This window comes from Mytilus galloprovincialis, chromosome 10, assembly GCF_965363235.1.
Source record: "Mytilus galloprovincialis chromosome 10, xbMytGall1.hap1.1, whole genome shotgun sequence".
In the NCBI taxonomy this organism is placed as follows: domain Eukaryota; kingdom Metazoa; phylum Mollusca; class Bivalvia; order Mytilida; family Mytilidae; genus Mytilus; species Mytilus galloprovincialis.
This window is the reverse complement of record NC_134847.1, coordinates 56,573,728-56,587,848: the sequence shown is the minus strand read 5'-3', so window position 1 is coordinate 56,587,848 and position 14,121 is coordinate 56,573,728. Positions and strand designations below refer to the sequence as shown.

At 30.9% G+C, this 14,121-nt stretch overlaps 1 protein-coding gene across 1 annotated transcript; it reads left to right on the top strand.

The window, feature by feature from the left end:
* On the top strand, positions 1 to 10,418 carry LOC143047910 (GSK3-beta interaction protein-like). The gene is made up of 3 exons (XM_076221252.1): positions 1 to 209; positions 4,000 to 4,175; positions 5,969 to 10,418. Exons 1-2 carry the CDS (start codon positions 27 to 29, stop codon positions 4,168 to 4,170), a joined length of 354 nt encoding a protein of 117 aa, XP_076077367.1. The 5' UTR covers positions 1 to 26; the 3' UTR covers positions 4,171 to 4,175; positions 5,969 to 10,418.
* The last annotated feature ends 3,703 nt before the right edge of the window (positions 10,419 to 14,121 follow it).

The following is a 14,121-nucleotide window of genomic DNA, read 5'->3' as shown; positions in this document are numbered from 1 at the left end:
AGTAATAGAGTTATCTCCCATTTGTGATGGATCAAGATGAACATACACTTCGTATAGAAGCAGAAGAAGTTGTTAAAGAAGTGGCATACGCTGTGAAGTTTGTTATAATATCTCCCAATTTACCAAGCACCAATGAACTAGTATATCTTAATTTGGAAACGAAGGAAAATGAAGAATTCTGCGTGGAACTGTCAGTTCGTGGATTCAGGGTAAGCAGACAGGGGAAATAGAGTGATGAGTAATTCTCTAAATTATAAAGTAAAATTAATTTTTGACAACGCTGTAAAACGTTCTGTATGTTGACATGTTGTCAAATCGTAGAAGAATATGTGGAGCTACAAGTACAATGTAACTAGCATGCAAGGTTTGATGATTTTGTTGTTTTGTTGGAAAAAAGGGGGAGGTACTCGGTATCAGGTCCATTCGCGCCCAATACACTTTCGCACCCTACACGTTCGCACCTCGCACGTTCGCACTCAAGGTCCGTTCGCACTCTACAAGTTTGCGCCCAATTTTAATTCAAATTCCAGTTGAACAATTAGAAAATCATGATTGTTGTTTTAAATTGCTTTGGTGTAAATACTGAATGTATTTATAGCTTGGTATGAGTAAAACATTGAAGATTTTAAATGAAAAACATAAAAGATAATTGTTTTTAATAGCTTGGTTCCCTTGATCTGAAACAATGAAACAATAAAATATAGCAATACACGAATTATAACCAAAACATGATAAAATTTATTCAACACACAAAAAAAAAAAAAATAGTCAGAATCTCACTTTATATTGAAACAAGCTAGTCAGTGAAATAAAGTTATAGCAATACACCAACCAAAACATGATTAAGAGTTATTCAACACAAAATAAAACTTTGACAGAATCCCACTCATGACTTTTTTTTAGAAAGGATTATTTTTATTGTTTTAACAATACACTTTCCGAAATATGATTAAGATTTATTCAACACAAAAAAAAAATGCTGTCTCACTTTATTTTGAGACAATGACAACAATATACTTATAAGAATACACTTGCCAAAACTTGATTACAAAGTTATTAAACACAAAACCAATTAAAATTGGGCGCGAACATGTAGGGTGCGAAAGTGAAAGGGGGCGAACATGAATGGGTGCGAACGTGAATGGGCGCGAACGGACCCGGATTCGAGGTACTCATAATGAATGTCAAAAAGGGGGAGGGGTTACTGAAATAAAAAAAGTATTGAAAAAAAGTCAGTGGTAAAAACAGGCCACAGGACTATTTCCTGGAAATTTCACTAATTTAAAAAAAAAACAGGAACATATATACTGTTCCCAGAGAAAACAAAATAATGTCAAATTTGAAATATATATATATTTATTTTGTTTGATTGTTGTTATTTAGTTTTGATTTTATTTACCATCTTCACTCTTTATTAGAAGTCTTACGGTCCCTTTTGTATAATTGCTGTCAGGCTTGTAAAATTCTTTTCGTCAAGCCTACAGAATCAACTAAAATTTTCAGAAAATTTAGCTTTGGGCTTCATGTGAACTCAAAAGTTTAGCGTAAAGTCACCAGAGACATGATATAATACAATGTTTGTGTTGATTGCAATTGAATAAATTTTCAAAGGTTACTAACAAATGCAGTCCATGTTAATGTCAAGTTTTCTAAAGAATTCATTAAATGTTTATTTAAGAATTGAATGCTTCTTTTGTAACTTCAATGGATTGGGGTGTAAAAGCGTTGACAAAAGTACATTTTGTCATTCTAAAAATGTGCACACGGTCAAAGCTTTTACACACCTATTAAGTTACAAAAAGAAGCATTCAATACTTTATGATTACATTTTTTTTTAACTAGGATCATGAAAACACAATTTTTATCAAGTTTTTATTTAATTTACCTACAGGTGCACTTTATTGTGGGACCTCGTGTCGTCATGACTGATAAATTTTATTATGTAATGAAGTTGATTAAGGAATAATGCGAGATTGCATTGTAGTCAATCAGAATAATGTTTTATAATGAAACATACATCTAATGTAGTTATTTACTTATTAACCATATGATAACTGGCTTCAATTTCCTTTCAATAAAAAATAGTAAATTATCAATCAATCATTCATATAACTTTAACAAAGAATGAGAGAGAACAAAAAATACCATCATACTTAAAAACATTTGTACAGAAATGAACATTTTTTCCTTAGTACATGTATCAGATATCATGGATATGTGACTTCTCTCCCTACATGTACATTTATCAAATGTGCGATAAATGTGCAACTTTTTTTAGTGTGATTCTTTTACAGTTAACTAAGAAAATTGTTACATATTACACTTAATAAGAAATATTGGTTATTCTTTGATGAAATTATTTATACAATATTCAATAGACATGTATATGATATATAGATAAAGGTGGTATGAAAGCCAACAGGACAACTCTCAACCAGAAACCAGATGACATACATATAGAACAACAGGTCAGCCATTTCATTGGCCAAATGATATTTATTTCATTTTTTGTATGACTATTTTCAAAATTTATGATTTATGATAGCATGTTGTTACTTAGGCAACAACCTTTTTTTTTTATGGGGGGGCCTGGGATTTTTTTGAAAAAAATATTTTGATGGCCTAGCTGAACGAAAAAAAAATTATGTTTTGCACTGTAGCTGAAAAAAAAATTATGCTGTCACCTGCTTGAAAAAATATTTTGCACTGCTAAATTTGAGAATAGTGAAAATATTAATATTGTTTATTTGTGTTGACATTCTACATTATGTTTATTAACTTTAAAATGTCAAGCACATGTTCTAACTGTTACTTCATAATACATGTATCCAAAGGTCATGTGTGAGCTTCAGCTAAAAATCAATGTTGAATAAAATTCTTGTCTAAAGTGACATTTGTAAATGACATTTCATTAAATATATATATATACATTGTATATTTGCATATTTTTTATTGATATATCTTCATTACAAAAAATGTCAAACCTAAAATATGTAGAACTTTACTCATTCATATGGCAGATCAGAAAGGGGGAGCATTGTCCATAGCTAGTTTTTTTAAGGGATGGGAATGTCAAAGCATGGTTTGTGAGGGATGTATAGTTAGTATATTTGCCAACTAAGTTGAAGTAACAAAAAAAGGTTATCAAGCTTATTAGATGAGATGTCTACAAAGGAGTAAGTTCGGCCATATTTGGCCCCAATTATAAAGTTTATAGTTACAAGCCAATAAAGGTTTTAAGTTGCCTTAAATACATGTGAGAAAGTAAAACAGAACTGTTTTTGTCAAAGTTTAAGTCTAAGACGTTGATTTTTACATCCCAAAAAGGTCAAGATAAGGGATTTTGGTGAAATTTTACAAAATGAGCTGGATTTCAACCAAATTAAGGACCAGGAAACATAGAGCGCAGGCGTCCACAAACTTAGTATTCAAATAAGACATGTGAAATGTATTCACAAACATTATTTTAAATGATCTTTGTTGTCGACGTATGCGCTTTATGTTTCCTGACCAATAATCTATTGAAATTTACCTATTTTCATTGATTTTTTCGTGAAAAATCAATATGAGTGCAACTTGTGACATCAAAATGTAACGTAGAAATGTAAAATTTTCAACAAAATAGCTTATTTCCTATCTAGTTACTATATTAGCTTTAATTTATTGTGATATTGGTCAATAAATCCGAATTTTAAATTTACGCTAAAAAAGGGGGCCATTTTAGGACCTTACAGTACTAAACATACTCCTTTAAACACAGGATCACTGGTGAAATTTCACACATAATGGGGATTTTTTGCAGTGAATGCTTGTGATTTTCGTTTTAAAAACATCTATACAAAAAGTAATTAAATTATTTTTTATAATAAATAACCAATCTTGAAAATTGTCTTTCTTTACACATGTTACATGTAGAACATGTATGTTCTTTATTAATATGATAAGAGTTTTAAGAAAACAAATAAATGTCTTGAATTAAAAGTGTATTTTCCATCACAGGTTGTAAGTCAACATTTTGATAAGATTGAGAACCTGGAATCACAATGTTATGAGACCATATATGCCTTATTAGATAACTTGAGTCCTGGATATAGAAACACTTTTGGAGACACCTTGGCCATGAAATTATACAGTATTCAACAAAGACAGAGTGAGGATGCCTCTATATGACATCTGTAAGTCTTTATTCCTTGGTCACAGCAGCTGAAAAGATATATATACGCCTGTTTATGGGACCTGTTATCATGATTCTGGTATACCATTGTCCATCCCGGTCAACATATCGGACAATACTTCAAAAAAGCTTTAACCAATTTGCATGAATTTGATGAATTGTTTATATATCTGTTGATGTCAGCTGTCTTTGGGTTTTCATAAATTTAGGATTTTACATATCAGAGAAATGGGGTATTGTCCATTAAAAAAAGGTTTATTTTCCAGTTTAAGGACAATACCTCAAAATGGTTTGAGCAGGTTATGATCCTTTTTGGTAATTTGTTAACATCTATTGACGTTAGCGCCTTTTTTTTCATTAACTTTAGATTATTCATTTCTGTCAGTTAGGCCAAAAAAAAATATATGTCTGTTTCCTGTTTCCTGACCGACCCTAGATCTTTTTATTCAAATCCGGAAAAAAATCATTTCCGGTTCGATCCAGATCCGTATTTTACTATGCCCAAACTATCAAAATGGCTGCTCCCAGCACAAATGTGCTACAATTAAGGTTTAAAAAATGTCAGCACTGGGAGGAATATTCAATTAAAGCTTCTTTAAAGGGATTAAATCATTTTGGGGTACAGGACCCTAACCAATCATGACATTTAACCACCTGCAAATCTGACAGGGAGTACCAAAAAAAAATCCCGACCTACCGACCCTGATTTATTTGCCTTGAAAGCAGGAAACAGACATATATTTTTTTTTGGCCTTATGGGATTTAACTCATAAAAAAAGGGGGATTTTCCAGTTGGTAGACAATAACTCAAAAGTTCTTTAAGCAGTTTTCATGAAAATCTGGTTAGTGGTTTATATCTATTAAAATTACCTTCCTTTTCTTATTTTTATAAATTTCTGATATGACTACTTTACTCATGGCGCATCCCTTTATCTTTGATATTTCACACATGTCTGAGAGACAATTTATTGTAATTTTATAAAAAAATATTGATACACCCATTGGACTTTAGATACATATACTTCAATGAAAAATGTGGACTTTGTAACAACTGTCATAGAACTTTAATTGTCTATAAGCCTAAAGTTTAAGCTATACTGTATCTGAACTTAAGGCTATTATGTTTCTATTTTAAAACATACTGTGATATTTTTTTTAAGAATCTTTTGTCAGAGATTTTTCTATGCTTTTCTACCTCAGGCATAGATTACCTTAGCTGTATTTGGCAACACTTTTGGGAATTTTGGATCTCAATGCTCTTCAATTTCGTACTTTATTTGGCTTTTTATAACTTTTTTTGGATTCGAGCGTCACTGATGAGTCTTTTGTAGACAAAACACGCGTCTGGTGTATATAAAATTTAGTCCTGGTATCTATGATGAGTTTATTTACAATGTTTATGCATGTAGCTTATATTCCAGTTAAAATGTAAATAAAAGAAATCTTAAGGCATATCTCATATTCATGATACAAGATCAGTTCTTGCACAGCAAAAAAGCAAAACACACCAAAAGCAAAGGAATAGCACTTTTTTTACTGTTCTTCATCTCAAAGTGAATTTATTATAATCAAGTACTGTGTACAAACTACCAATTATATAAAGAATATTTATCTATGAAAATATAGAAATAGTGGAATAAACATCTGCAAGATAGTTACCAATTTTCATATATATATATATGTACCTTTTTAAAAACACCTTCTCCTATGGATCGGGCCCCACCCAAAAAAATACAACAAAAAACCCAACAAAAATCTGATCCTGAGATTTATTTATATTTTCTACATTTACAGGATCAAATGATGTTATAAAAGATTGGACCAAAGGAAAAGAATAGACCAGTATTATTTTGTTTGTACATTTATAATTTTACAAGTAATATTTGCTAGATATATTTATATGCATGCATTGGCTTAACCCTATATTTTGAAATATAATTTAATTGAAAAACTACATTAAAAAAGCAGAAGAATCAGCATTTTCTGTCATCAAGTAGACTTTAAGTGTAAGATGAGTATATTGGTGATCACACAACAACAAGATGATAGTCTGTATCAAATTTTAGGGGACTACTGTAAAATAAGCAACTTTGAGTTCAATAGATGTGCTACTGGTTTTGTATGTAATTGTCTAAGTTCTGCTCTCAGACTTATAATCTTTGACAATTCTGTATCATGATGTAAGGTTGTGGCTAAGGGAGTTAAACAGCCTTCCATTTTAATCAGGTCAATCTAATCTACATTTTATGCTTGATTGACTTTGATTGAGTTTTATGAGATCTAAGGTGATTTACAACCATGCAATTGGTATTAGAATGCATTGATGGGAATGGTTCAGTCTCCCATTAAAACTAAATCATGACTACTTATAATCAACACTTCATACAACCAAATGCAGTCATGTCCTATTTCAGATTCAAGTAGTAAGTGACCTACATAACTTGTAAGGATGCATCAAGCATAGTATATAATCCTCCCTAAAAATGAATTACTCTAGTCTATATTTTTAGGTGCATTAACATTTTTATTATAGCGTTTTATTCAGCCAATTATGGATGCTGTGTCTTTGTAGCCATGTAATAGCTGTTACATTTAATCAAGTGCCTTTTCTGTCTAATACCAGTGATAACTATATATTTAAAATAATATGCAAAAGACTATGAAAACACAAATTTTTGTTTTCATTATTCTACAATACCACCATGATAGTAAATAAATTGGGACACTTCATAACCCTTAATATCAAAATAAGGGAAGCAAATACCTGAAACTTTGCCTGTGCAAACTTACTTCATGCTTTAATTCATGTGCCTACATTTTAAGGTCAAGCAGTTACCAACCAAAGACTTAAGACTTGAGATATAGATTTAGGGAGAGCTATTTTATTCACAAAATTTAGAATTTTTGAAATACTAAGGCTTTTCTACCTAAGACATAGATTACCTTAGCTTGATTTTGCAAAACTTTTAGGAATTTTGGTCCTCAATGCTCTTGAACTTCGTACTTTATTTGGCCTTTTTAACTTTTTTGGATTCGAGCGTCACTGATGAGTCTTTTGTAGACGAAACGCGCGTCTGGCGTATATACAAAATTAAGTCCTGGGTATCTATGATGAGTTTATTTATCATACTGTTAAGAAATTGTACAATTATTAAGGAACTTATGTAGATGCATCAAACATTTACATTTTAATCAGTCATTGTTTTGGGTTAAGACTCATGCTGGTCTCACATAGACTCATGATGGTCTCGCATAAAACCTTCAATTTTGGTCATTTAGTTTTATGTGTGCAAACTCTCAGAGAATTCCTAGGGTATTGAACTGAAATATAACATAGAATTTTAGCAAAAGATATAGAGGTAGACATGTCTCATTTCATCAAAATCTAAAAATATTTATTTTTTAACACTGAAAATATAAACTGAGAATTGATTTGGATGAGCATCTAATTTGCTGCATTGATATTTTAAATGATATATTTTATTCTCTTGCCAAGCATAATTCTTTTATGTGCAATTTACATTATGATTATTCTAACAGAGCTTCCATCCCTATTGACAGTCTTCCACTTAAATAGGTCCAGAGTTAATATAACTAGGTTTCTTAGTTGATACAAAATATTTTATTTGATGCTGTATTTTTTTTGTAGTCATTCTATAAACTTTGTATCCTAGTAATACATCTTTGTAAAGATTACAAAATTTGAAATATTGACCAGTATACTTAGATATTTGTGTCACCTCCAATCATATTATCCCAAATTAGGGCCCCTTTTTTCTAGTTTTCTAGGTTTTTAATGCAAAAATAATAAGAAAATACAATGTCTGTGAATACAAGCAACTTTAGTTTATGATCAATATGTCGTTCTATTCTATTTCATGTAGAATTTTATTCTAGTCCATTCTTAGTCAGCCATCATATGTTCAAACTGAGAGAAGCACATCATGATTTATTCACATTTTTTTTATGTGATGTACATTAAATGAAATAGCCATCTTTACAATTGAACCAAAGAAGATGTTCAAATTACCAGTTACTGAAAAGTTTTGAAATGTTATATAAGTTATAAGTTAAAAGTCCCTTTAAGTCCCTTCATATTTCATGTTTTTAATTTAGTTAATGGCTGCCTACACAACAAGACTGATGATAAATTTAGCAAATTCTGAATCAAAGGCCTTATGTTGCATTATTTTCACTTATTTATTTGCCATAAAAAATATATCAAATGCCGTTTTTTAAGAGATAAAAAATAATTTTTTATTGATGTGGTATTGTCATCATAGGTCTACCAAAGGTATAAATTCCAACTTAAATCATAATATTTAAAACTGATGAGTTTGTGTTGGGTCATTGATTATGATATAGACCACATTTGGTTAAGTCAAAGCTAGACAAGATAATATTAAATAAACATGTGCTTTTTTGTTTACTGTAACATGATGTTAAGTTGTTTAAGAACTTTTAGAGATATACCATTTGTTTTGTTAGTAAGGTCTATCAGATCTTTATATTTGTACTTGTTTTTATCTGGTATTCATGTCTTTTGGGTATGAAACAAAATGGTGAGACATGAAATGAAATAGTGAAAAGTTGTACATTCATTGCTGTTAGGGGTCATAATGACAGTAGTATTAAATCATAGCAAGGATTTGGATTTGTTAAAGTATAAGGTGCTATTTATATGTATATATTTATATATTTATACTATTTATACATGGTATGGTTTCCTAGAGATAAACATTATGTTATAACGTTTGCATTGAAGAGTTTGAACAATTTTTTGGTTATGCAATTTTATTATAAACACGTTGAGAATAATGCTGATTGTATATAGGTGGAAGACTGTAATATTTCCAGATGACACAAAATATGATGTATTTACTTGCATTAACTGAAACGTCAAACATAAGTCTGTACAAATATATCCAGTCCAGAGTCTATGTTGGTATCCTGCAAGTTGACATCATATTTACACATCAGCTAGTCCTGCCAGTGACTTACAATAACTGCTTTATTGTATATTGTAAATTTGTTGTAACTGCCACAATATAGTTAGCAAGGCTTAATTTTTGAAAGCTTTAATATTTCAAAATAAACAGTGAAATTTAATTTGTAAAACAGGAAACCAGGAGAAGGGCCATTTTTCACTGCATTTGTTTTAATCAAAGGCAAAGTCTAAAAGGCTGTCAATTCCTACTGGAAATGGAAAATCATCATCAGTTCTAAAGATATTGGTTCACAGTTTTACATATTTTCGAAAAAAAAATTAATAATATTCAGGCCTCAATATTGATGTCAAAAGAATATTTTATACAAAATTTTGCATCGAATTGCAGTCATAACCACACAAATTAGTTTGTACTGGAAAAACAAGGCATTGATGTTCTTCAAATGTAATTTTAGTTTGGTAAACAATGTTCTTTATGATTAATTTTGGAAAAAGAACTTGGTACTGGGCAAAATATCTCTTAAGCTGCAGTTTTAGTCATTTTTCTGTCGCTTTTTGTCTGATTAGCAATTGAGAAATAGGCGAAAATTCAGTACTTTGATACTTTAAATTTCAATTTATACTGAAATACTTGTTGAAAATGACCCCGTGTGAATTGAATACAGGGTTAATTGGCCCTACTCTTTTTTTTTTTTTTTAAATACACCAGTTTGTTTATATTTGAAATCAGTGACCATAATCAATTTTTCAAGTATTGATTTTGTTTCTTATTTTAGATTTTTTTTGTTGCAAGAGTAAACTATTCCTAGTAACTAAGTTGGACGTAAAAATCCCTGCCTATGCAAATCAAACAAAAAAGCATGGTATATTGTATGTGATCAAATAAAAAATAAGACTTCATATTATAGTGCTTTTCACATTTTTGAAATCATAAGATTGAAAATTAAGTGCTATCAAAACACGTTCTATAACGTTTGAACATGCAAGGATACAGTTTCTCCTATGTACAAGTTGTTTCCATCTGTGATAAATTTTAAAATTGAAAACATGTTACATTGGATATATGACACAAGATGTATGTTAAATCTAAACAGATTGTTGTAAAAGGTTTATTTGAACTAGGAAAATAACTTCTTCTTAATCAGTTTGACAATTGGTTTCACCCTCCAAGCATTATTTTATTATCAAGATGTAGCATGATTTTATACTTTTATATTTATTAACAATTGTACAATGTGGCAATTGGTTTTTGTTGTTGTTTATTTTTATATGTATAATAAAACTATTCTTATTGTATTATATTGTTGTCTTTAGTAAGAGTCATGTGGTAAAAACAATACAATGACTAATTACTAATAAGGCGGGAAAACATTTTCTCTTAATGTTAAACATACATCAGTCAGTCTGTTAGAGTAAGACCTGCGTTATATACATAAGGAGACAACGTATCATGCACCACTGTTTAAAATATTGGATGTTATTAGTCCATAGAGCATCATTCGACCTCCACTGTGTACCTTTTGGAAGATTTCGTCTGAACATTTTTTTTTCATAGTGGATAATATCCAATGAAATTTTTAGAATACATCTCTGTCGGGATAAGGAGTTTTCATATTGTTGTAAGATCAAATGCATGTATTTGGGGCAAAGATTGCACAAAATGCAATCAAATTCATCAATTCATTGGCTTTGTGGCTACATCGTTAAGGCCTCATATCTGTATTTGAGAATTAAAACAACTGAAGTGAGGGGAATATTAAGTAGACCATACCCATCCCAAACAATTCATAATAAATTTATACTCTGATATTCAATTTCACTAAATTATGTCTGTGTAATGCCGTGGCATACTTGTCTCACTATTTGATTGAAAATAACCTACGTAAAAAGGATTCAATTCAACTGCAATTAAAGACAGAGGAAGATAGCTCCAATTCCATAAATAAACTAAAAATTTAAAATAACAAAAATACCGAATTCAAATGAAAATTCAAAACGGAAAGTATGTTATCAAATGGCAAATCAGATGCTCAAACACACCAAACGAGTGAAAAACAACTGACTTGGTACAGACATTTCCTTGTGTAGAAAATAGTGGATTTATAACTAGTTAAACCTCTCACTTGTATGGCAGTCGTTATAATGTGCTATTTTGCAATTCAATGATTCTGTATGCTTCAGTGCTCAAAATTATCACAGAGTATGTACATGACCAACACGACAGGTGACAAATGTGGAGGAGAATCTGCTTACTCTGTCAGAGCACTTACAATCACTTCCTGCTGGGGTTCGTGTTTCTCTGTTGTGTTTTGGTAAAACGAATTTATTTAAGAATATAGAGTTATCTCTCTTTACTCGTCTCTTCCACACCACTTATTAACAATTTCATAGTCATGATAGTGAGAAACCCACGAACATTGGTATCCAACGAATAATAATGAATCCACAGTATTAGATAATAAGAATTATTGCTCCTTGAATTTATAGTTTATTGCTGATTTGTTATAAGAATATATACCACGGTGTCATTCAAAACTTATATAAGTCCGAAGCGAAATTTAACTAGGACACGAGAGAAAGATGGATTGAGGAACACTAACCCCACCAAAACCCCATCAAAAGCTGGGTTATCTTACCTTTTCGTTGATGTCACAGAGGTCTAAAAAGTAAAGTACCAACAATACCGAACTCAAAAGAAAATTCCAAACGGAAATTCCTTTATCAAAAGAGTGTTGAACGACAATTAAAACATATCCTTGCCAATCTTTGACACAGATATTCCGAATAGGTCAATCAAACTCTAGATTGCGGATGTCATAAAAGAAGTTCTAATAGCGATATTAACGGTTTCAATTTTCGATGATTAATTCAATTTCTCATTTCCGTCCCGTGAGAAGGAAAAGAAACAAATGGCAATAAGTAAATATAAGCAAAACTAGAAAAGGGTAAGTTTTCCTACTGTGTATAAACTGGGAGGGGAATAAAAATTAACCAGAATTATTTAAAGGAATATTTTAACGAACCTGAAAATATGCAACACATATATCAATATCCGAGCAAAAATAAAATTTTAAAAAGAAACCAGACCTTAAATGTCACAGAAGTGTATGACACCAACAAACAAGAGATAATGATCGATATTGCACAAACAATTCAATGCATGTGAAGCAAGGTTCTTGTTTATATGTTTATACAACGATATAATTAGTTAGAAATGTTACATATATAGAATATCATCAGCCCAGTAGTCAGTACTTCGGCACTTACATGATTCATAATAAACTCATCATAGATACCAGAATTAAATTTTGTATTTACGCCAGACGCGCGTTTCGTCTTCAAAAGACCCATCAGTGACGCTCGAACTAAATGTCTGAAATTGCCCGTTTATAAATTTTGAAATTATACAGAAAGTAAGGGTTCGACTCCTTCAGGCAAAATTCGCCTTAAATTGCAGTTGTTTATTGTTGATAGGTACTTTTTGTTTTTATAGCTTGTCAAAGTTCTCGTGCCTTATACATTTTGGGTTTCAAATTTTCGGCTTTGTGTGTCCTGATGAGGGTTAATCCAGAAAATCGTTTTTTATAGAAACATTGTACTTTGAAGTTCATTTTAACTTGCTTAAGGAAAAGGCATGATGTAAAAACCTGATCTCCATCCGTGTCGAGTTTGTGACTTTCCATTTTGTTTCAGCCCATGATTGTCTAGTATATACATGGACTTGTATATACTAATTGAACGTCATCATACTTTTTTTTATATTTATCATCCAGATGAAGTTGCAGACATGAAATAGTATTAATGAACGACACTTACACAATTTGGTTTTTACTTTTGAATTTATCAGTGTATTGCAATTAAACTAAACAATGACACTGTTTTCTGCTTTTCAAAGTTGTTCAAATCTAAACACATTCGAAAATCATTTGATTTCTGGTGTGTCAGTAGTGACGACCCAGTTTGATTATATCCAAATGAAAAACAAATATAATCCACATACACACGTAGAAAGGTCATGTTTTTACCTTGTGTTCTAATCACAATATTAGTTGTCTTTTCGTTTATCCAGAATCATGTTAAATTTTTAGATTGAGATAATGTTGAAAATTTGCAAACATATTGATAATGATGTAAAATTTTAAAAAAAATATTTGCAAAATCAGGTTTTGTCCCAGATTTTTCGGTTCACTAATCATTGAAATGTGATAATTTGTGCAGGGCATCGTGTCCTATGGAAACATATTCTTGCATTTTCTGGTATCACTAGCCCAGTAGTCAGCACTTTTTGTGCTGACATGAATTGTCATTGATATGGTTATATTTATAAATTTACTGTTTACAAATTAAGATGTTTTTGAAATACTAAGGCTTTTCTACCTCGGGCATAGATTACCTTAGCTGTATTTGGCAAAACTTTTAGGAATTTTGATCCTCAATGCTCTTCAACTTCGTACTTTATTTGGCCTTTTTAACTTTTTTTTACATTTGAGCGTCACTGATGAGTCTTTTGTAGACGAAACGCGCGTCTGGCGTATATACCAAATTTAGTCCTGGTATCTATGATGAGTATATTTACAACCACTGGGTCGATGCCACTGCTGGTGGAGATTTATTTCCCCGAGGGTATCACAAGCCCAGTAGTCAGCGCTTTTTGTGCTGACATGAATTGTCATTGATATGGTTATATTTATAAATTTACTGTTTAAAAATTTTGAATTTTTTTAAATACTAAGGCTTTTCTACCTAAGGCATAGATTATCTTAGCTGTATTTGGCAAAACTTTTAGGAATTTTGATCCGCAATGCTCTTCAACTTCGTACTTTATTTGGCCTTTTAACTTTTTTGGACTCGAGCGTCACTGATGAGTCTTTTGTAGACGAAATGCGCGACTGGCGTGTATACCAAATTTAGTCCTGGTATCTATGATGAGTTTATTTTCAATATAACTCATTTCGTCCAAGTTCAAATTAAGGAAAAATATCACACTGGTAAAAACATC

Bases quoted from the DNA above. Each gene is read 5' to 3' on its own strand.
- LOC143047910 (XM_076221252.1), top strand. From the start codon at position 27: ATGGATCAAGATGAACATACACTTCGTATAGAAGCAGAAGAAGTTGTT. The intron at 210-3,999 runs GTAAGCAGACAG...TTTCCATCACAG, and splicing joins TGTCAGTTCGTGGATTCAGG to GTTGTAAGTCAACATTTTGA.